General features: G+C 38.9%; 1 protein-coding gene across 1 annotated transcript in view; it reads left to right on the forward strand.

The window, feature by feature from the left end:
- Positions 1–22,250, forward strand: part of ERC1 (ELKS/RAB6-interacting/CAST family member 1) — a 543,350-nt gene that overhangs the window by 384,354 nt on the left and 136,746 nt on the right. Inside the window, exon 16 of the mRNA XM_019654119.1 lies at positions 4,592–4,736. Within this exon, the coding sequence (XP_019509664.1) occupies positions 4,592–4,736 (145 nt within the window). The remainder of the gene's footprint in view (positions 1–4,591; positions 4,737–22,250) is intronic.

Genomic DNA, 22,250 nt, shown 5'->3' on the forward strand with positions numbered 1-22,250 from the left:
ATCTGCCTCGCCCAGGAAGAGCGCAATGATGGTGCCAACTTGGGCCAGTGAAGCAACGTCCTCCACAACTAGACTGAAGAACAAAACGACAGCAAATTGTCTGTTCCCCTTCCCCCAATTCCCCAGCACTGTTCCCATCCCCCCAATTCCCCAATAAAAATGTTTAAAAATATATATTTCTGGGTATGTAAATAAAGGTGACCAAGAGAGGAGGTAATAAGATGTTCAGGGATCAAAGTCTGAAAGATCAGGCACTTCAGCCAGGCTTGCCCACATCGGCTCACCCTACAGACTGGTTTTTGCTGACTGAATTAGTGTGGTGTGTCTGCCATACCCTCGGAGATCTCTGTAAGGGAATTTGGAGAAAATCGTAATCAAAAGGAAGTGAAATGAAAGAGTTAAAGAGATATCCTAGTAGTTTACTACTCACTCTGGATAGTTAATTGGTTAAATAACAAGTAAAGGAGGCATCAGAATCAAGGAGGCATCAAGAAAAGAATCTAGATTTTAACAAAAAGCAACAAACAAAACAAACTCATAGACAACAGCCAACAGAATGTTGGTTACCAGAAGAGAAGGGTGATGAGGGCAGGACGGAAAGGGTACAAGGGTCAAATATGGTGGCGGAAGGAGATTAGACTGGGTGGTGAGCACACAATAGAGTATACAGATGTATTATAAAGTTGTACACCTGGAATTTATGTAATGTCATTAACCAATGTTATGTTAATAAATGTAATTTTTTTTAAAAAGCATCTAGATTTTAGATTTATCTTAAAATTGAAGTAGATTAAACTACATGTCCATGACAATAATACATCTCAAGCTCTATCTGATCCCTTTCCTGATGTTTTCAGGATTATGGGAACATGATTATGTAATCATCCAATTTAAAATAACCAGTTGGAGGAAGAGGGAAAAATAAACCTTAGTAGCATCCCTTCATTCATACTCCTTTTATGCCTTGCGTTTCTGTTAGACACACACAATTTAGGAGTCTCTTAAATTGTTAACTGCCATCTTTCCAACATTGACTATACCTCTTATTGACTAGTGATAGAAGGCTAATGTGTTGTTCTCAACAATTCATGAATCATCAAAAAGACCCTGGGTTCCATTTTCCTTGGGTAGTTGCCTCCTGTTTCTGAAACTTGCTCAGACGGAGGAAGCGGATAGAGCTGGTGGTCTTACTGTTTCCTGGAGCTCAAATGCCACAGCAGAGTACTTTTAGAGACATCTTGATTCTTTTAGAATTTGCCAGTCAAAGAGCAGGTTCACTGTTCTGGTAGTTTCAAACAAGAGGGATGGAGTGAATAGCCCACTTAAAAAGTTGGATTTCTGCTCCTGCTTTCATTATGTAGGTAATACGGCCTGTTAATCATGCAGTTGGGGGTTACTAACCACTTTGAAAGGTTCTGTGTCCACATTTTCAATTTTTTTTTTTTTTTTAGCTGAGGAAAAGACCCTAATAGAACAAGGAGAGTGATTTGGCAGGAAGAGCACTGCAGCATTTACTTTGCTCTGGGCTTGTGGCATACACATATTAGCTTTCATATTTTATGTGCTTGTATTGTTCCTGAGGCGTTCCTGGGAAAATGAGCCAGAACGCACTCTCCTCGCAAGTCTTTCTCTTTGTGGGTAGCCTTTAGTTGGTGAAACTCTTAAAGTCGGTTATTAATCCCCACCAAGCTTCATTTTCTTTAAAATAGCCATGTTAGAATAGGTGACTTCAGATCTCAAGCAATTGTGTCTAATTTATAAAGGAAATATTTCTGGTATTTTCATTCTCTTCTTTATAGTTTTCTGTGTCTTTCAGTTTTTCTTTAATGAATACGTGTTAATTTTATCAGAAAATATCTGTTTTTCAAAGAAGCAATTATTAAGAGGACGTAGATACTAAAATAAGATTCTTTTTGCAGTTTGCTTTTTTTTTTCACTCTGAATTTCATTCACTCTGGGAGTTAAGCAGGGAGTTCTTAACAACATTTTTTAGTTTAGACGCTTTTGAGTGCTTTTTAAAAATTAACCACATAAGGTCAACTATACCATATGGTCTTTTTCATCAGACATATGAGGGGAACAACAGTTTTTCTTATTCCCAAAAAGTTAGATGGCTGTTACTATTTATTAGCTTTTATATTCTTGCCTGACTTCCAAATTTTTTTCAACATGTTGGCCTCCCCTATAATGCCCATTTCAAATTTACCAAAGTTATAGACAAGAGAACAATACTACCTCTGTCCCGTTCCAAAAACAAAAGAAAAACCTGCAAGCTAATATACCTGTAAAATTTACTAATGGCGCCCAGAGTTTATATGCTTTTATGTATAATATGTAATCAAAACATTTTGTCTTGACTGTGAATTGCCTTTTTAGGCACATGCACATGTAGAAATCAATATCAAGAGTAGACTTTTAAAATGGAAAGGACAATGGTATGTTAATCTATTAGGGAATTTTTAGAAGGTGAGAGCCATGAGTATGAGAAACTTTGATTCTGCGCAGTTCATAGTATATTATCAATGCTCAATAAAAAATAGCATCGGGGCCAGTTATCTTAGGTGGTTAGAGCGCAGGCTTATAACACCAAGGTTGCTGGTTTGATCCCCACATAAGCCAAGGAGCTGCACCCTCCACAACTAGATTGAAACAACTACTTGACGTGGAGCTGATGGGTCCTGGAAAAACAGACTTTTCCCCAACAAAGTTTAAAAAAAAAAGAATGCTGTTATAACAGAATTCCGTAAACTGTGGCTTAAACAATAAATATTTTAAAAATAGCATCAAAGACATAAAATTTTTATTTGAATTGTATACCAAAAAAAGACTTCCAGTTATATATCTTATTAAAAAGACATTATTCCAATAGTTTAGCCTCCATTGCCACATCCTTTAGTTTAAAATTCATAATGTGAATTGTCACCTGTTATATCATATTGCAGTTTGAGAATGTGACATTTTACCCGAGAGATTAACTGTACCACACTAGCTGACCAATTCATTTATAAAAGAATTTGGAATTCAGTCAAGATGCTTCAACAATAAAGAGTAATTTTTACTATTTCATATTATGATGTTTTCCTTAAGCATGGAGTGGAACTCAGATCCCATCAGCTTTGTATGTTGCATTCAGCAGAGGTGCTCGTGACTTGATCTAATCTGCTAGAAGAATTTCTCCTTCACTCATCTTTCGTTTGCCTGCTACTGAATCTGTGATTCTGACTGTTGGTGCACAGAAATGCAGCACCCTAATTGAGACAGCACATTTCTCATTTCAGCTTTGTCAGTCTTTGAGCTTCCCAAAAAGGAACAGATGATAGCAATCAACAGGAAACTGCATAGTGAGACCATCTTGAACCCCTTCACCTTTAAGCTCATTTCACCACTTAACATATTTTTTTCAAGTGGTCAGTGGATATATTTAGACTATCATTATCCCTTTGGTGTTGACTAGCGCTTCCAGGGATAAGCCATCTGCCATTTCTTAGAACTATACAGTGTGGGGACAGTGGAAAGTTATACTGGGTCAGTGAGAACGTTCTTCCCTTCCAACAGCAAAGATCAGTAAACAAATCTTTATTTCCACGATGTACACTGATCTATAACCTGCCTGTGTTAGTACTCGGAGTTCCCCAGACCTACCCACCAGAATACAAAATACCCTTGTCAGACTGTTGGAGATAGACTTCCAGCTTGTGGCCAAACGAAAACTCTTCCATATGGCTGCTGTTGAAGCATAATTATCTTAACAAAAGACAGAAGCAAGGTTAAACTTGGGCATTGCATTCTCAGATTCAGCATTTCCTCAGGTCAAAAGCTCAGGCCACTTACACAGTTCCATAAATCAAATCTGTCTCCTTACAGATGACTTACAGAAAAGATGAGCTATTGAGGAATGCATTTTGGACAATGAGGCTAATTGTTCACCAACTTCATTCTGGTTATTTTGTAAATTTCTCTTGTTCACCCCCTACTTAATCCCACCTTCTTTTCCTTCTGGATATTAACCAAAAAGTACTTAGCTAAACCACAAGGAATCTGTAAAGTTTAAATTATTGTTTCAGAGTGTGCAAATCCTTGCCAAATAGAGCCATGACTAGAAACTTGTTTGCACTGATGCGATAGAAAGAATTATAGATGTCCAGAATGCCCTCGAAACAGTAGGCTGATTCTCTCGATCCTATGTACTAATATTTGCAGTTTGTTATACACTCTGTACATAAGTGTTCTCAGTTTCAGTAATGCCTCATTTTGCATGGAAGTTTCTAAATACTTATCCAAAAAATGAGTATAGGTGACAAGATTTTTCTTATTTTTTAAAAAGTCATTAACTTTGTGTACTTTTCAGGTTTACATCTAGGAGTTCTTAATTGAGATGTCAGTATAACAACATGATAAAAACACTGAGAATCAGAAAAATCCTGAATGGGATCCCTGGTTATACCGTTTGCTTCAAGTGTGAACTTGGGCGAGCTATGTAAACTCTCTAAGCCTTAGTTTCGTCACTCATAAAATGGGGATGATAATGATAGTGACGTCCAAGGATGGTTGAGGATTAAATGAAAGTCTTGGTATCTTTCTTCTTTTGCAGGCAAGAAGCTCTTCTGGCTGCCATTAGTGAAAAAGATGCCAACATCGCTCTTTTGGAGCTTTCATCCTCTAAGAAAAAGACCCAAGAGGAGGTGGCTGCGCTAAAGCGGGAGAAGGACCGTCTGGTGCAGCAGCTCAAGCAGCAGGTATAGTTCATGGCGAGAGGCCCGTGAGGAGGGTCCCTGGGATCAGCCCCGCCATGGGCTAAGGGGTGGGGAAAATAGGGAGGTAGATGCTGGTCAAAGGGTGTAAAATTTCAATTGCACAAGTTGAATAACTTCTGGAGATCTAATGTACAGCATAACTGTAATTAATAATACTGTAGTGTATATTTTAAATTTGCTGAGAGTAGATCTCAAGTGTTCTCACCACACAAAAAATATGGTAACTCTGTGAGGTGATGGAAATGTCAGTTAGCTTCATTGTGATAATCATTTCATAATGTATACTTATATTAAAACACCACATTGTACACTTTTAATATATACAATTTATTTTGTCAATTACACCAGTAAAGCGGGGGAGCTGATAATATGAAATAGGAGGGTATTGTTGAGGAGAAGCTTTCATTAGTTGGTGAGCATATATATTTAGCAGTATTAGCTCTTTTAAGTAATTAGGCCTGAATATATAGATATATGATTGAACTAGTTCATGGTCCCTCCACCTTAAGACACCAAGTAGAATTAAATGTCTAGCAGACTAGAATGCTGTATCTCATTCACAGTGGCTTTGATTACCTGGCTCTCAAGACTATATGTTTTCATTAGATGAAAATTAATGATATCGATTAATCCATTAATTTATAATGTTAGCAAGTAATGGCTAAAGAAATCCCTAATGTCTTATATCTAATTATATGCCCTGAGTATTCTGTAGTGATGTGACCTGTGTAAGGAGAAAGAATGGGGTTCTTGGGAGTCCTTCCTGACGTGGTTTTCTATTTCCCTTCCACGTCAAGTTTCACATATATGCCCTCTCAAATGTGCATGGGATGCTGTGAGCAGGAAGGAACGGGTCTTACCAAATACATTTGGTTTTTTTTGGGTTTTTTTAGCTGAGCCATCCTGCCACCTGTTGGCAGCTCAGCTCGGGCCAGGAATCAAACCAGCGACCCTGTTGCTCAGAGCTTGCACCCTTGAGCGAGCTCTTAACCAACTGAGCCACTTGGCCGGCCCACCAAATACATTTAGACTCTTTAATTTCTCTGAGTGTGTGTACTAACTTTTGGACAAGGGAGAGGCCTTTTGGAAAGAGGATATGGCATCAGTGTTGTTTTAATTTAAAGCTTCTAGTCCTTGAATTGCTGGAATGTGCCTCCATCTAAAGACCGTTTCCTAACAAGGAAGCAGTCAGCATTGACCAGGCTTTCCAGTAAATGGAGCTGCCACTGCCTCACATACAATTCCTATTGTCAGAAAGAGGTGAAGCAACGAGGGATTTTCAGATTTGGGGTTCCAATTTACCTATCCCCACCCCCCAGGGTAACTTGTCTCCTTGACTCATTCATGGCAAAGCAACACTTCGAGAGGCTGCATTAGAGGACTTCGAGCCAGGGCCAGTGAAAAAAATAAAATCTAAAAGTTGTCTAACAAACTCCAGATGTGCTGTGTTGGGTGCCAACCAGTGTGTTCAGATTAGAAGTCATGAAGAAGCTCCTGCTGTGACCGCCAGGCACCCACACGGATTTAATGTAAACTCAGATGAAACCCTGGGAAGCATTCATACAGTGTGTTTAGCCACAGCAGCTGTCACAGATGGCCTTTCACTCAGCATCATTTTCTTCTGTTTACCTCCAGAATGTCCCAGCCTCTGTATTGTTTTGGCTGTAGGTGTGAAGTTGCGTTGCCCTGCGTGACCTATGCAGACATGTCACGGGCAGGTTGAGCTTTTCAAGACAGGTTAAATGGGGTTGGTTTTGTTCTGTTTTTGAAAGTCAACAATAACATTGTAAGAGTAAAGGCTACAAACTTAAACTGATTTGGTTTGAATCTAGACAGTCTCAATTACAACTACAACTTTGTAATCCTCTGCATTAGGATTAAATGTCAGATAAAATATTCTTTTATTCCAACATTTTCTAGGCAAGGGGGAATAAAGACAGTACTTTCCTTAAAGAGACTTGCAGTCTAGTGCTTAAAATACCATTGTCCTCAACATTTGGCAAAGCCATTCTATGGAGTGTAGTCCTGGCCTTACCATCTTTTTCTGCTGACACTCAGCAAGTCATCCTGCATGACGTGATTTATTTGCCCGTTCATTTCAGATTCATGGAGCATCTACTGTGTGTCAAATATTGTATTAATGTCTTTTTTTCCTAGCAGCAGCCTGTAACAGAGCTCATCAGACCTAGGTTGTAACTCTAGCTATGCCTTTTACCCACGAGACAAATTGCTTTTTTAAGATACATGTTCCTCGTCTTTAAAATTTGGATGACATTACCTACCTCACGGGGTTGGTGTGAAATTAAATGAAGTAGCAAGCCCAGAGCGCTTAGGTCCCCTCCCCTGCTCTTTCAGAGATTGTTGTTCTGCAGTGAGAACTCAGCCGCAGGTCACACATGCTCAGTGAGGGAAGAGGAGGGGCGATTTCAGCCTTTCGGGCTTATGCTCAGTCCTTGCTGGTAGCTTTAATTTTCAACATGACTGTCATGTTCAGAATTCCACAATCAGAACACTGTGTTCTGTTCCCCTGAGGAAGAATGTATTTCTCACAGATGTGAGGAGGACAACACAGTGGTACTTTTTTATCCTTCCTCTTTTCTACCTGTTTCTTTAAAGCTGCAATTCTAATATAGCATTTTTAGGATGAGTTGCTTTTTAGAGAAAACAAAATAGAAAAATCAGTGTGCTTTTAAAAAATATTCTGAAGTAACCGCTATTGCATTATTCACTTTTCACAATCACAGATTACCTTGGAAACTTAGTGCTGGATCCTGGTATTCACTAGGAACTTTTCAACTCCTGAGTTCCATAGGCAAATGCTCTACTTTCTTTAATAGGATAGTACTAAATTAAGTCTGAGTAAGATAAGTAGATCATTCAACTAACTCATGATGAGAAGCACAAAATTTTTATTGGTTGCTTTTTAAAAAATCAATAGTTCCTTCTGAATTATATCACATAAATTATTTTTTAGGCCTTAATGTTTTCTTCTCAAATATTAACTTCTCATATGCCTAATTTATTATGAAAATTATTGTCAGCATTAAACCAATGAATCTTTCTACCATCTGCATTCCCATTCTCCTCCAGGACTATTCTCATTGATGAGATAGTAAGACATCTTTCAGGAAATCTACTCTGTGGTGATACTGACATCAGAAATCAGCTGAGTATGAAAAAGATCTTTATAAACTCAGTAAAGCCTCACATCTTTTCTGTACATACTCACATTTAGCTATCTGTAATGTTGAACAGTCATTTGCCCCCTTTGGTGTGTGTGCAAAATTCTGTTGTCATTTTCTAACAAGATCTCCTGTAAGAAAAACAGATTATTATTAGTGGCGTTCCAGTTCACAGCAGGTGCTATCCAGGCACTAATCAGCTAACAGCAAATAGTCATCAAAGGTTCATAGAAGAGTAGATCAGCACCTTCACAGTGTACATGACTCCATTGCCCAGCAGTCTTCCTAATCAGCTGTGGGGCTAGTTAATGCAAGACTCAGCCTTAGCACTTGCCCTGCTGTCCAGGAACCTCTTCTTCCTTGGCCCCACCCTTACTGTTAACAGATCTTCTCAAACTCTCTTCCGAACTCATTTAGCAGCATGCATCAGTTATTATTTAGTGCTTACTATGTACCAGGCCTTCTCCTGGGTGCTGATGATACAAGGGTAAGCCAAATAAACACAGCCCTTGGGGACTTCCCTTTATTGCAAGTTCAACTACTTTATCCAGCATATCTAGGTATTTTGTCACATAAGCATTTTCAACTTTCAACGTAGTTTGGCAAAGAAGTTATACGTCTTTCATATTATACGAGAAAACTGAGCCAAAAATTCATCAATAATTCATCACATAATCTCAGATTGCTCAATCTGTCTCATTTTAAGAGCTCTAACTAATTTAATTTGTTCTTATTACATGTTTTCTGAACAAATAGTTTTCATTATGCTCAATAGAATAATTATTTATAAATGGATTAAGGATAGCTAAGCTAAGTAAGTTGGCCTGAAGAATCATCAATAATTCATACATGCTCTTTAGTGGACACAGAAAAAAACTTGGATGATTTGCTATGTGTTTATACTTAATTTCCCCCAACTATAAAATAAATATTATCCCTCTCCTATTTTTATTAGGGAAATTTTAAGATCAATTAGTTAATATCTTCAAAGAGAACCAAGATCTTGAGAAGGATAATATGTAAGTGCAGAGCTATACAGTGTGTTCAGATCTGCCTCCTGGTACATATTCCACAGGAAGATGTCTGTCACTGGGGGAAGCGAGCTGACTGCCAGATATGTACCAATGTCAAGATTCATCCGCAGGCCCTCAGCTGACAAGGCCTGCTCTCCTGGTCTCTGGTGTCCATCCCACTGCTCCAGGCGGATGCTCACCCTTCTGTTCACAGTCCTTTCCCAGCTGCCCCACTTATATTTCCTTTGCAGTCACACCCAGGTGATCCCGAGTGGCAGCAGGGGCGATCCTATTCTCCTCAGTCAGGTATTTTCATGTGCTTTCTTAAGTTTCATATTGTTCTGGATATTTGCCTTGTTTATTCCACACAAGATCGCTTTATTTCCCAAATCTCTTAAGTTCTTGATGGAAAGGGAGCACTTCACTGCTGCCCCAAGTATTTTCAGTAGGTACAGTATGAAAAAAATCTGAATTAAATGAATTATACTGTAAGTAATAGTCTTTCATTAAACTCTGACCACTCCGTGGTTAACAGTTTTTAGTGTTTACCAAGGAGCTACATGTGACAACACATATTATACCTTGCATGATGCTCTTATCTAGTGCTTCTTCAGGTACAGCTGAGAATTCTGACACCTGCTGATTAGGCCCAGACTCCAGCCTGTGCTATGAAGTGGCACTGACTATGGCGTCCTTAGTATACATTTCCTCACCTATAAGGCAGTTTACACATTCTTTCAGACTTCCTTAGCCTGGTTAGAATGCTGGTTACTGTAATGACACTATTCAGTGCTCTGTCCACATGGCTCACTCAGGAACAGTTTATCCTGTAATATGGACTTGTTCCCTTTTGCTTCCTTTATTTGGGGTTATTGTACTCCCTTGTTATTAGTGAATGGAACATGTGTATAGGTTAATGCCTTTCTTATTTTGACTTTAGACCTTTATTCTCATGTGTTATAGGGCTGACCCTTGGCTCATGTTTAAACAGAAATGTGCCATCTATCTTTTCCTCCTCATCGCATTGATGGCTACTGTCTATTCTAGTAGTGTGACATGCTGTGAAGTTATAGTTGAAAAGGCACTTTTGGCATAACCACTGCCAGGCACTTGGAACTTTCCAAATAAATTATCCTTCAGACTAAAATTTCTCATAGTAATTTATGGTCCAAAGGAGAATAAATTTTTGGAAGTTCAGTAAATTCTCTTTGGTACTGAGGGTTACGACAGCAAAATGTTATCATTTGTTCCAACTCCAACTTGCGTGCACATGTTTTGTTCTTTTTTTGTCATAGTTTCTATGAAGGAAAGTGCTGTTTTAATATTGAGTCTAAGCAAGCCAAGCTTAAATCATTTTGTTTGAAATGTATATTTCTCTCCCTATCTCATAGTTTTGAGTAAACAATGTAAATCTATTGTTTTGTGTATAAAAATGTGATGTGCTCTCACTAAGCTTCAGAAAGAGCTGGCTCAGTGTTGTTCTGAAGAATGAAAGTATGGATCAGATATATTAAAAAGAAGAAAAGTACCTCAGATTTGGTTTTCAAATTCTAAGCCCCAGGCCCTGGCCCACCTGCTGAAGTAACATTTAGGACTACCAAGTTGGAGCCCAATAAATGATTGGATTCTTCCCAGGCACACTTATTGTTGGCTCTGTGTAGTGTACATAGGTTCTTTCTGAACAAAGCTAAAATAGTGTGAGTTACCGTTTGGGATTTATCATTCTCTTTTTGTAAAAGAAAAACAAATGTTATATGAAAAATCCTTTTAACTAGCCAAGAAAACAGTCATTCCAGTAGGCTACTTGCTCATTGTAGAACCTTTTCCTTATGAATGAACTCCTTTATGCAAGTTTGTTGTCAATAAGAATGGCGAATCAGCCTCTAAAGCCAGACATACACAAAGTGTAGGATCTTGGGTCACCATTATATTCTGTATTATAATGGTGAGCCAGAGAAAGATGTATCTAGTCATTTTCATTTCCGCTTCCTACACCAGTCTTCCATTCCCTTGCCCTTCTGTACTTTCTGAATCAAGAGAAGATTAGATATTCTTATGGAGGCAGAAACTTAAGACTCGTAAAATTTAAGGCATGTGAAAGCAGAGTGTGCTTGGTTGGCTGTGGTATTCCAGCATTTGGACCTTAAGATGACACCCTGAAATAAGCTGCATAGTTAGGGCATTCTGTGCCTATGACTTCCAGTGGGGACTTCATGGTTTTGACAAGTAAACTACCAAAGGGAAGTGCATCACAAAGAAGGATTATTTTCAGGCCAAAGATTGACTAATTTAGGTAATATATTGTGTGATATTTTGGTCTAATTTTTTCACTTTCTATTTGTTGTAATATATGTAGGGAGGTTCTTTAAAAGTGTTATCAGATTTAGGCTTTGTTTGTAAAGACCCATGAACATGAAGGACCAAGCCAAGCTATCTCTGGGGTGACCACATTAGTGCATTTCTCTCCTCTCATGTAAGATGCACGAAGGAACCAGGACACACCTTCAAACCTTTGGCCGGACGTCTCCTTAACTGGATCACCTAGTTCATTAGGTACATTCTTACATTCCACATAACAGCAGATGGTGTTGTAGCCAAAAGCTCTGGTACTACAGAACAAAGACCCCAGTAACATGTTCCCTACTTCCTCTAAGGCCCCCTCAGTGGACCCCTCACAGCCGCTCTCACTAACTGTCCCTTCAAGGCAGGTTAGATTTTCATTAACACTTTTCAAAATCTTTCCAGCTCTTCCAGCTGCCACCCACTGCCCAATTCCAAAGCCACTCCCACATTTTAAGTTTTTGTTACAGCAGTAGCCCATTTCTAGTTATTTCTAGTTATCAAAAGCTATTAGTTTTCTGTTATTGCATAGAGATTATCTTAAATGTAGTGTCTTAAAACAATAAACATTCATTATCTCACATAGTTACTGAGGGTCAGGAGTCTGGGAGCAGCTTCGCTAGCTGTTCTGACTCAGGGTCCCTTATCAGTTTGTAGTCAGACTGTTGGCCAGGCCTACAGTTACCTGAATATTTCACTGGGGCTGCAGGATTCACTTCCAGATTTACTCACATGGCTCTGACCCGACACCATTGAGGCTTCTCTAGAGGGTTACTTAGGTCGTGGCAGCTGACTTCTCCCTGAACTCATGATCTGAGAGAGGAAGAGAGCAACCAAGATGGCAGCTGCAGTGTCTTTTATAATGTGGTCTCAGAAATGATATGCCCATCATTCTGCCTTCTTCCATGGACCGTGTCCACCAACCCTCCACCATGTGGCGGGGAACAGCACAGTGGTGTGAATAACTGGATGCAGGAATCATCGTAGGCTGTCTTGGAGGTTGGCTACCACAAGTGAATAAATGGGCTGAAATACTGCTCAGCACCAAATAGGAACGAATTACAGAGACACACAACAATGTGGATGAATCTCAGAAACACTAAGCAAAAGAATCCAGGCATAGAGGAAGGCATACTGTATGGTTCCATATTTATATTGAACTCTAGAAAAGACTATTTTAATGTATGACCTAAGAAAGCAGATCAGATGAAGCAGAACTCGTTTCATCTTCTCTTCCCTACCTCAGCTCACATGAGGAGCCTGCAGTGGGAAAAGGACCAGTTCTGTTCTCTTTCGTTCTTCTTTTTTCCTCCTGCTTTGGTTTTGGGGTCCTCCGATGTTGCTTCTCTGGCCAGTGTTGCCCCTATAGGAGCAGAGTAATAACCAGAAGACTCAACCTGGCTGCTGTCTGTGACATTGCTTGACGCACGGGAAACTCACATATCCTTGCCATGCCAAGCAGTGAGACGATGTAGTTTGCTCAGCACTTCTCCATCCACCTGCCACCTAGCTCCAGTTGTGTGTTTTCCTCCTCAGATAGGCACAAGACATGTCAACATGTCTGATGCCCAAGCAGGTACTAAGTAAGGGAATGAGATGCCAATTTCCTTTCCTTGTATGCATACCTAGTCTTTAGGATCAATACTCTAGGATTTAGGGTTGAATGCCCTTTGAGCCCCTCTCATTTTGCTTAGACAAAGGGAACCCTCTATGCATGGATATATACTACTCATGACGTCAGGATTCCTTCTGCCAGTCTTAGCATAACCCTCACACCAGCCTCAAACCAAAAAAAGCATGTGCAGAGGTGTTGGGCTAGTGGATAGTTGTAAGTTTTCTGCCACCTCTTGGTAAGTTCCCTCTCTAATGTGGCTTGCTTAGCTCTTCTTTGTCTTCAGCTTTGGACCCTGGTCACCAGTTCTGAAACAACTGGAAAAAAACATTCATTATAGTATTAAAACTACTTTAAAGGCCGGACGAGTGCCACGTTGTTGGCTAAGAGCTGGCTTGGGATGCCAGAGGGCTCCGGTTCGGATCCCACATATGAGGGCCAGTGACACTGCCCTCTACAGCTAAGATGCTGAACAACAGCTCAACCTGGAGCTGGGCTGCTGTGAGTCGCGGGCAACGGCGTAGGCTGCAGCCCCTGCTGCAGTGGGTTGCCATGGGCTACTATGTGTAGCCAGCAGCCAGCGTGAGCGGCCAGCAGCCGCAGTGAGCAGCCATGCAGAAGACGGCGACTGACCTGCCTCGCCTAAGAAGAGTGCAATGATGGTGCCAACTTGGGCCAGTGAAGCAACGTCCTCCACAACTAAACTGAAGAACAAAAGAACAGCAACTTGTCTGTTCCCCTTCCCTGATTTCCCAGCGTTATTCCCTCCCCCAATTCCCTAATTTAAAAAAAAAAAGTCTTTAAAAAAAAAAAACTACTTTAAAGGTGACACCTAAAGTTGGAGAGAACGCAATAAAACTATTTTATGTTCTATAAAAGAGAGCACAGTGATAGAGCTACAAAGCGTTTCTGAGTTGTTAGTGAACAAGGGAAAAATAAGTAGTGAGTGTCAAAGTAGCTTGAGTGCTACAGAAGCTGTTTGAAAAGTAAATGTAGTGGGCATTTATCCATCTCAGTGAGCAGGTTAAATCCTTGATAATGAGCCCAGCCTTTGAGAGCACTCAAGTATCCATTTATCACCACACATTTGCAATGCCAGCCACCTTTCGCTTGACCTAGCAGATGGTTCTCAGAGAACGCCTTCATGTCAGGCGCTGCTGGGGGATTCCCTTTCTGTCGCACTGGACAGTGCTTAGACTGTGTTTGCTGTCTACACAAGTGTCACCCTCGTAGCTGTCCTGTACGACATTATCTCCTGAGAGTGGCTACTATTTTGTGATTATAGAAGGTGAAAACCTTTTGTCTAGTTACAATATTTAAAAGTTGACAGAAGATTACAGTTCACTCAGTATTTATTTATTTAATGATTCAACAGCCCTTACCGACTTGGTCAGATAAAAATGTTAATCTCTTTTTAATTATCCTATCTCCCTTCAAGTCTAGATTTTTATATATGAAATATGCAATATATATCCTTCTTCCTCTAAACCACTACAAACATTAAAATCAGCTAGATTTTTCCTGCTGATGGTATCCAGATTTATTTGAAAGGAACTGGATGTAAAGCATTTTCCATTTACTGTCCTCACCTCTGGAACTGCCTTCTACTTCCTCAGCTTAATCTCTACTTTAATCTTCCCTTCAAGACTCATCTTTGTAGTTTGAAATTTTCTAGCCATGAAATCAGTTATTTTCCTTATCATTAGCAAAGCATTTCTGTGCTTTTTTTTTTCATTCACACATCACACATTCATCCTCCTTTGGGTAGAAGTTGAAACATGAGAAGTGAGGGAGAAAGAAAAGGAGAAACTCTTCTTTCATACTACTGTTGTTAGTGTTATTTATTCAAAGCCAAATTATTCTCATTGGTGTGGCTGTTTCTTCAGATACAGGAATTCCCATTCTGTAACTGCTTATGTCTTGGTTTCTGGTTTTATGAAGCAGTGTAGTCAGAAGAAATAGCACTACACTGATGTCAAGAGACCTGACTTCCAGCTCCAACTGTTGACCAATCAAAATACCATCAACTAACAAACATCACTTCACAATTTACAAAGTACTCTTCAGATCCCACAGAGCACCTAACCGTAGGGCTATATGGGCCAGGCAGGTCTATGTGGCCAGGCAGGTATCATAATAAAAGAAGTAAATGAAGTGTGAGAGGCAGGAGAGAGAGAACTATGACAAAGTAGGGGCCACATGCTTTGTCTAAATAGGCAGCGACTTTTAATGCCAGCTTGTCGTGACCATGCAAGACATGAGCCCCGAGTTAATCCAAGCATTGTTTTTCCCCCAGAGATTTGTATATAAATCTTTTTTTAATTGAAATATAACTGACATATAATATTAGTTTTAGGAGTACAGCATAATGATTTGATACATGTATAATACTGTGAAATGACCAGCACAATAAGTCTAGTTACCATCCGTCACTACACAGTTACAAATTGTTTTTTCTTGTGGTGAGAACTCTTCATATCTACTCTTAGCAACTTTCAAATATACAGTACAGTATTAGTAACTATAGTCACCATGCTGTATATTACGTCTCCAGGACTTATACCTAGAATTTTGTGCTTTTTGACCCCCTTTACCTATAAATCTCTTGATATGAGTAACTTTTGGTTTTTATTTTTTTAACATATAAACCAGGACACAGGCTACCTAACTTACCTTCTGTGGGTTTTAATTTTCTCATCTATAATATTGGATGGATAAATAATATGAATTTTGGGGTCTAAAGTTCTTTATTGTCCATGTTTTGACAAGTCAGTATATTTACCTAGCTGTGTCAGCAATGTTAATTGCTGACATTGGGAATAGTTTTAAAAGAAACAATTATAAAGCATAAGAAAACACATATGTAAGGAATGTTTAAATTTGTCTATTGAAATTTGCTTACTCTATGAAAATAATAATTATTTCATTTTGAAATTGAGAAAAAGATCTTGGCTACTCAGTATCCCCTGAAAACCTTTTTTTGTAGCCTACAAAGTAGATTATATTTTGATGAGTTCTGCTTGCTTGGAGTTAAGTCCAGAGGTTGGGAGATGTGGGGAAATCTGTATTCCTCCCAGTCTCCTTCCTTCCATCTGTTTCATCTTTTTTGTCATCAATTCCAGATGTACGAAAATTCTTCACAAAAATTTGATAAGACTTTCTTCCCTCCTTTTCTAGCATCAAGTCTAACTTGCCTTCCTATTGTCAGACTGCTGCCTTTTATGATGCCACAGGGAATTTATAAATCTTCTGAGTTTCCTGATCCCCCTTGAATTGTCTCAATGCAAATAAATCACACTAGGTTTCCTGCCCCTGTGCATGTGCCCTTCCTATTCCTGCTGCTTCTTCCATGTCTGTCAGGTGGCATGATTTATAGCTGTGTTTCCTGTCTCGTTGACCTTGGTCTGAGGAGCTCATTAGGCATAAATCTAGAAAGGCTGGTTTCAAGGTGGTTCCCTTTTCCCCCACTAAACTCCTCTGGGTGGGAACTGGTCAGACCGATACATTCCACAGAATATAGTCCTACTGCTTCTTTCTCTCTCTTTTGAGCTAATGTGGACACTTATTAAAAGTGAATATGGAATTAAATGATATTTGCTCTCAAGGACAAGACAAACAGTGTTAAATAAGCTACAACATTAGCTGTCACTCTCAGTGAGTGATTCACATGACAGAATTAAATCATGGGTACTGCCACATGGCTTTCTAGAAAACAGCATTCATGCCATTCATGTCATCTCACAGAAAATAATATCTTAACATTTGTTGAGCTCAGCCTTGTTTTGAGTGCTTTACTTGCATTAACTCATTTAATCTTCACAATAACCCTTTGAAGTACAGTTATCCTTATTTTACAGAGAAGACGCTGATAAAGTAATTTACCCAAAGTTACATAGCTAAATAAGTGACTGAGCTAGAATTCAGAACAAATCATATCACTCCAGTGCTGATACTGCTAATCACTACATCAAAATGTGTTGCTATCATTATGTGGTTTTGGTTAGAGATTTCAGTAGCCTTCAGCCCTGTTTTTAATGACCTCATAATTCTCTCCTGTGATCAGTAGTACTTTAATCAACCTTTATTTTGAATTATAGTGAAAATGCATAAAGGACCACTCTCAATTTTTAAAAATTAATTTATAATCTTGACAGGTCAAAATCTTTTTCCCATTTTATATTAAAAGATGTCTTCTCATTTCAACAACTATCTTAGAAATTGTTGACTAGATTAATAAACAGCTGTACATCAGAGTTCTGATTCAAAACTCAGAGAATATCTGAAATCAGATAGGGTGATTTTTAAGCAGCCAAGTTTGAAAACCTATGTGCTAGTAACCCTAAATTATATGGTAAGTAATTCTGGTATTAAAGTACTGCCACTGAGACACACACAATATGGCTCCAAAATATTACACAGCATTTATTAAGATAGTTTATGGACACCAGAGTTTTTTAATCTAAAAAAAATCAATACATTTACATTCTCAAGAAGAGCTCATAGAGATGAGAGATTGAAAAAGCTGTTATCAAAAAGCTCCTCGAAAGTAGTGACTGTAAAAGAATGAACATCTGTTATACCAGGTTTAAGGGTTTTTCCACATGTATTTCCAAAGTTTTATAAAATGATAAGAATTTAATTAACTAAATAAATTGTTGGGCTTTTGTACTGAAACAGTATTTTGATGTCGGTTTTCAAGGTAGAGAATGCTTAAAATAAAGTTTATGGCATTGCCAATCATGTTCCTAATGGGCATTGTGAATTAGATAGGATGTTTTTCTTGGATTTGTATAAAATTGTAAGCTACTAATGGTCAAATCTAAAATTATGGTACCTCTAAAAACAATTTCAAACATGCATTTTCCAGGTCTTCCTAGATTTTAACTAGCCAATTTATCAGTAATGTACAGAGATTGAATTGATGTTACTGTGTTTAAATACTTAAATGTTTTTTACAAGTGTACCCAAATTGCAGACCTAAAACCAATACCAAACTGTCTATTAAGACTCACACTAAACACATGTAGGAGCCTAGTTGACTCCTCATTGGTTCGTATTCTTTGGCCCGAATCCAGTAAAAATGTACAATCTTCACAGCATCTTCACCAGTAGCTTCCATCTTAAGAAACCACTTTATTTGCTCATCCATAAAAAGCAACTCCTCATCCATTAAAGTTTTATCATGAGATTGCAGCTATTCAGTCACATCTCCACTTGTAAGTCTTGTTCTCTTGCTGTTTCCCCTACATCTTCATTTACTTCCTCCACTGAAGTCTTAAACCCCTCAGAGTTATCCATGAGTACTGGAATCAGCTTCTTCTAAACTGTTAATGTTGATGTTTTTACCTCTTCCCGTGAATCATGAATATTCTTAATGGCATCTAGAAAGGTGAATCCTTTCCAGAAAGTTTTCAGTTTATTTTGCCCAGATCCATCAGAAGAATCACTACTTATAGCAACTATAGTCTTACAAAATGCTGTTTCTTAAATAATGACCTAAAAGTTGAAGTTACTCCTTGATCCTTGGGCTGCAGAATGGATGTTGTGTTAACAGGCATGAAATCTCTTTGTTCATCTCCATCAGAACTCTTTGGGTGACCAGGTGCATTGTCAGTGAGCAGCAGTATTTTCAAGGAAATCTTTTTTTCTGAGCAGTAGGTCTCAACAGTGGGCTTAAAATACTCAGTAAACCATGTTGTCAACAGATGTGCTGTCATCCATGCTTTGCTGTTCCAGTTGTAGAGCACAGATAGAATAGATTTAGCATGATTCTTAAGGGCCCTAGGATTTTCAGAATGGTAAATGAGCATTGGCTTCAACTTAAGGTCACCAGCTTTATGAGCCCCTAACAAGAGAGTCAGCCTGTCCTTTGAAGCTTTGAAACCAGGAATTGACTTCTTTTCTCTAGCCAGGAAAGTCCTAGATGGCATCTTCTTCCAATATAAGACTGTTTCATCTACATTGAAAAATCTGTTGCTTAGTGTAGCTACCTTTTTTAATTATCTTAACTACTTAACTAGATGTCTGGATAACTTGCTGCAGCTGTTAGATCAGCACTTGCTGCTTCACCTTGCACTTTTATATTACGGAGATGGCTTCTTTCCTTAAATTTTATGAACCAGCCTCTGCTAGCTTCAAACTTTTCATCTGCAGCCTCCTCACCTCTCTCAGCCTTCATAGAATTGAAGAGAGTTAGCGCTTTGCTCTGGATGAGGTTTTGGCTTAAGGGAATGTTGATGCTGGTTTGATCTTCTACCCAGACCACTAAAATTTTCCCATATCAGCAATAAGGCTGTTTTGCTTTCTTATCATTCATGTATTCACTGGAGTAGCACTTCTAATTTCCTTTAAGAACTTTACCTTTGCATTTATTCACAACTTAACTGTTTGGTACAAGAGGCCTACCTTTTGACCTATCAAAGCTTTTGACATGCCTGCCTTACTAAATGTAATCATGTCTAGCTTTTGATTTAAAGTGATAACCGTGCGACTCTTTTTTTTCACTTGAACACGTAGAGGCCATAGTAAGTAGGGTTATCAATTAGCCTAATTTCAATGTTGTTGTGTCTCAGTGGATAGGGAGGCCCAAGAAGAGGAAGAGAGATGGAGGAACCACCAGTTGGTACAGCATTCAGAACACACACAACATTTATTATGTTCACTATGTTGTATGGGCACAGTTCATGGCTCCCCAAAGCAGTTACAATAGTAACATCAAGGATACTGATCATGGATCACCATAACAAATATAATAATAATGAAAAAGTTTGAAATATTGCAAGAATTATCAAATGTGACACAGAGACACAAAGTAAACAAATGCTGTTGGAAAAAATGACACCAATAGACTCATTTGAGACAGGGTTGCCATAAACCTTCAGTTTGTAAAAAACGGAATAACTTAAAGCCCAATGAAGCAAAGTGTAATAAAACAAGGTATGCTTCTAACAAATAAAAACATTTATGTACCTACTGACCATCAAAATATATGAAACAACACCTGACAGAATTGAAGGGAGAAATAGACAGGTCTACAATAATAGTTAGATATTTGAAAACCCTACTTAAGTAATGGATAGAACAACCAACCAGACGGAAGATAAGGAAACAGAGGATTTAAACAAAACAGTAAACCAACTACATCTAACAGATATATACTGAACACTCTACTCAGCAGCAACAGAATACACATTCTTCTTTTCTGCACATGGGACATTTTCTAAGATAGACCTAATGTTAGATGACAAATTAAGTCTCAATAGATTTTTAAAAGACAGATATCATACCAAGTATTTTCTCTTACTACACCAGGATGAAGTTAAAAATCAATACCAAAAGTAAAACTGGAAAATTTACAAAATTGTGGAATTAAATAATACATATTTAAACAACTCAAAGAAAATATCACAAAGGAAATTAGAAAGTACTTAAAGATGAATAAAAATGAAAACACAACATATCAAAACCATGGGACACAGTGAACGCAGTGCTAAGGAGGACATTCATAGCTATAAATGCTTACATTATAAAACAAGAAAGATCTCAAATCAGCAACCTAACTTTACAAAGTATAGAAAGAAGAACAACAAACCAACCCAAACCCGCAGAAGAAAGAAAATAAGAAAGATTAGAGCAGAGGTAAACAAAACAGAGAATAGAAAGATAGCAGAGAAAACTAATGATACCAAAAGTTGATTCTTTGTAAGTCAAGAAAATTGATAAACCGTTAGCTAGGTGGACTAAGAGAAAGAAATCTCAAATTACTAAAATCAGAAATGAAAGTGGGGAAATAACTACTGATTCTACAAATACAGAGGATTATAAAATAATACCATGAACAATTATACACCAGAAAAATTGAATAACCTAGAAAAAATGGACAAATTCTTAGAAACACACACTCTACCAAGACTAAATTACAAAGAAATAGAATATCTGAGTAACCCTACAACTAGTAAGGAGATTGAAAAAGCCCTGGACCTGATATCCTCACTCGTGAATTCTACAAAATATTAAGGAACTAATATCTGTTTTTCTCAAACTTTTCCAAAAACTGAAGACAAGGGAAAACTTCCTATCACATTCTGAGAGGCCAGCATTACCCTGATACCAAAGCCAGATAAAGTCACACAGCAAATCACTAGCAAAGCCAGAAGTGCAGTCATCAGACACCGCTAAGAGCACCCCCACACATACACAGTCACACCCTCTGAGGGGCCATTAGTCAGAAAGCACTAGTTGGTTATTCCACAATTCTAAACACAGTCTGTGAATTTGTTAGGGTAGTAATTAAAAGTATGAGATCTGAAAATTAAGACAAATGTCAAACTACAGAAAAGACATTGCAACCTACACCTCAAAGAGCTAATACCCCTAATAAAAATCATTCCTAAAAATTGAGAAAAAATAACAATTTCATGGGCGGGGGGAATGGTCAAAGATATGAATAGAAGATGATAGGGAAGAATGTAGGTGGCCTTTAAACATAGGAAAGACACCCAATCTCACGCATATTAAGATAAAGGCACGGGCCAGCTGAGTGGCTCAGTTGGTTAAGAGCTTGCACAAGAGTGTGAGCTCTAAGCAACAAGATCGCCAGTTCGATTCCCACATAGGCCAGTCACGCTGTGCCCCAAGCTGAGCTGCCAACAGGTGGCAGGATGGCTCAGCAGGATGGTATATGCTCCTAACAACAAGGCTGCCGGTTTGAATGGTGGACTACGCCCACCCACAACTAAAGACTGAACTCGGGCATCTTGAGCTGAGCTGCCTCCCAGATGGCCCAGTGGATAGAGCATTGCTCTTAACAACGAGGCTGCTGGTTCAACTGCCACATGGGATGGTGGCTACGCCCACCCACAACTAATTGAACACAGCACCTTGAGCTGGGCGGCATGACTGGACTTGGAGCTGCACACCTAAGATTGAAGGACAGCAACTTGGCTGTTCCCCTTCCCCAATTCCCCAACACTGTTCCCCTCCTCCAATTTTCCAACATTGTTCCCCTACCCTAACTCCCCAATAAATCTTTTAAAAAATAAAGGCACAGTGAGATGCCTTTGGCCAAAGCCCAGAGTCTGACAGCATCCTCAGATGACAAGGCTTTGCAGCTCAGGCACTCTTTTTTTTTTTTTAAGATTTTTTTTATTTTATTTTATTGGGGAATTGGGATGGGAACAGTGCTGGGGAATTGGAGGAAGGGGAACAGACAAGTTGCTGTTGTTTTGTTCTTAAGCCTAGTTGTGGAGGACGTTGCTTCACTGGCCCAAGTTGACACCATCATTGCGCTCTTCCTGGGCGAGGCAGATCAGTCGCCGGCTTCTGGATGGCCGCTCACAGCAGCTGCTGG

The sequence above is a fragment of the Hipposideros armiger genome, unplaced genomic scaffold (assembly GCF_001890085.2).
Source record: "Hipposideros armiger isolate ML-2016 unplaced genomic scaffold, ASM189008v1 scaffold_213, whole genome shotgun sequence".
NCBI lineage: Eukaryota > Metazoa > Chordata > Mammalia > Chiroptera > Hipposideridae > Hipposideros > Hipposideros armiger.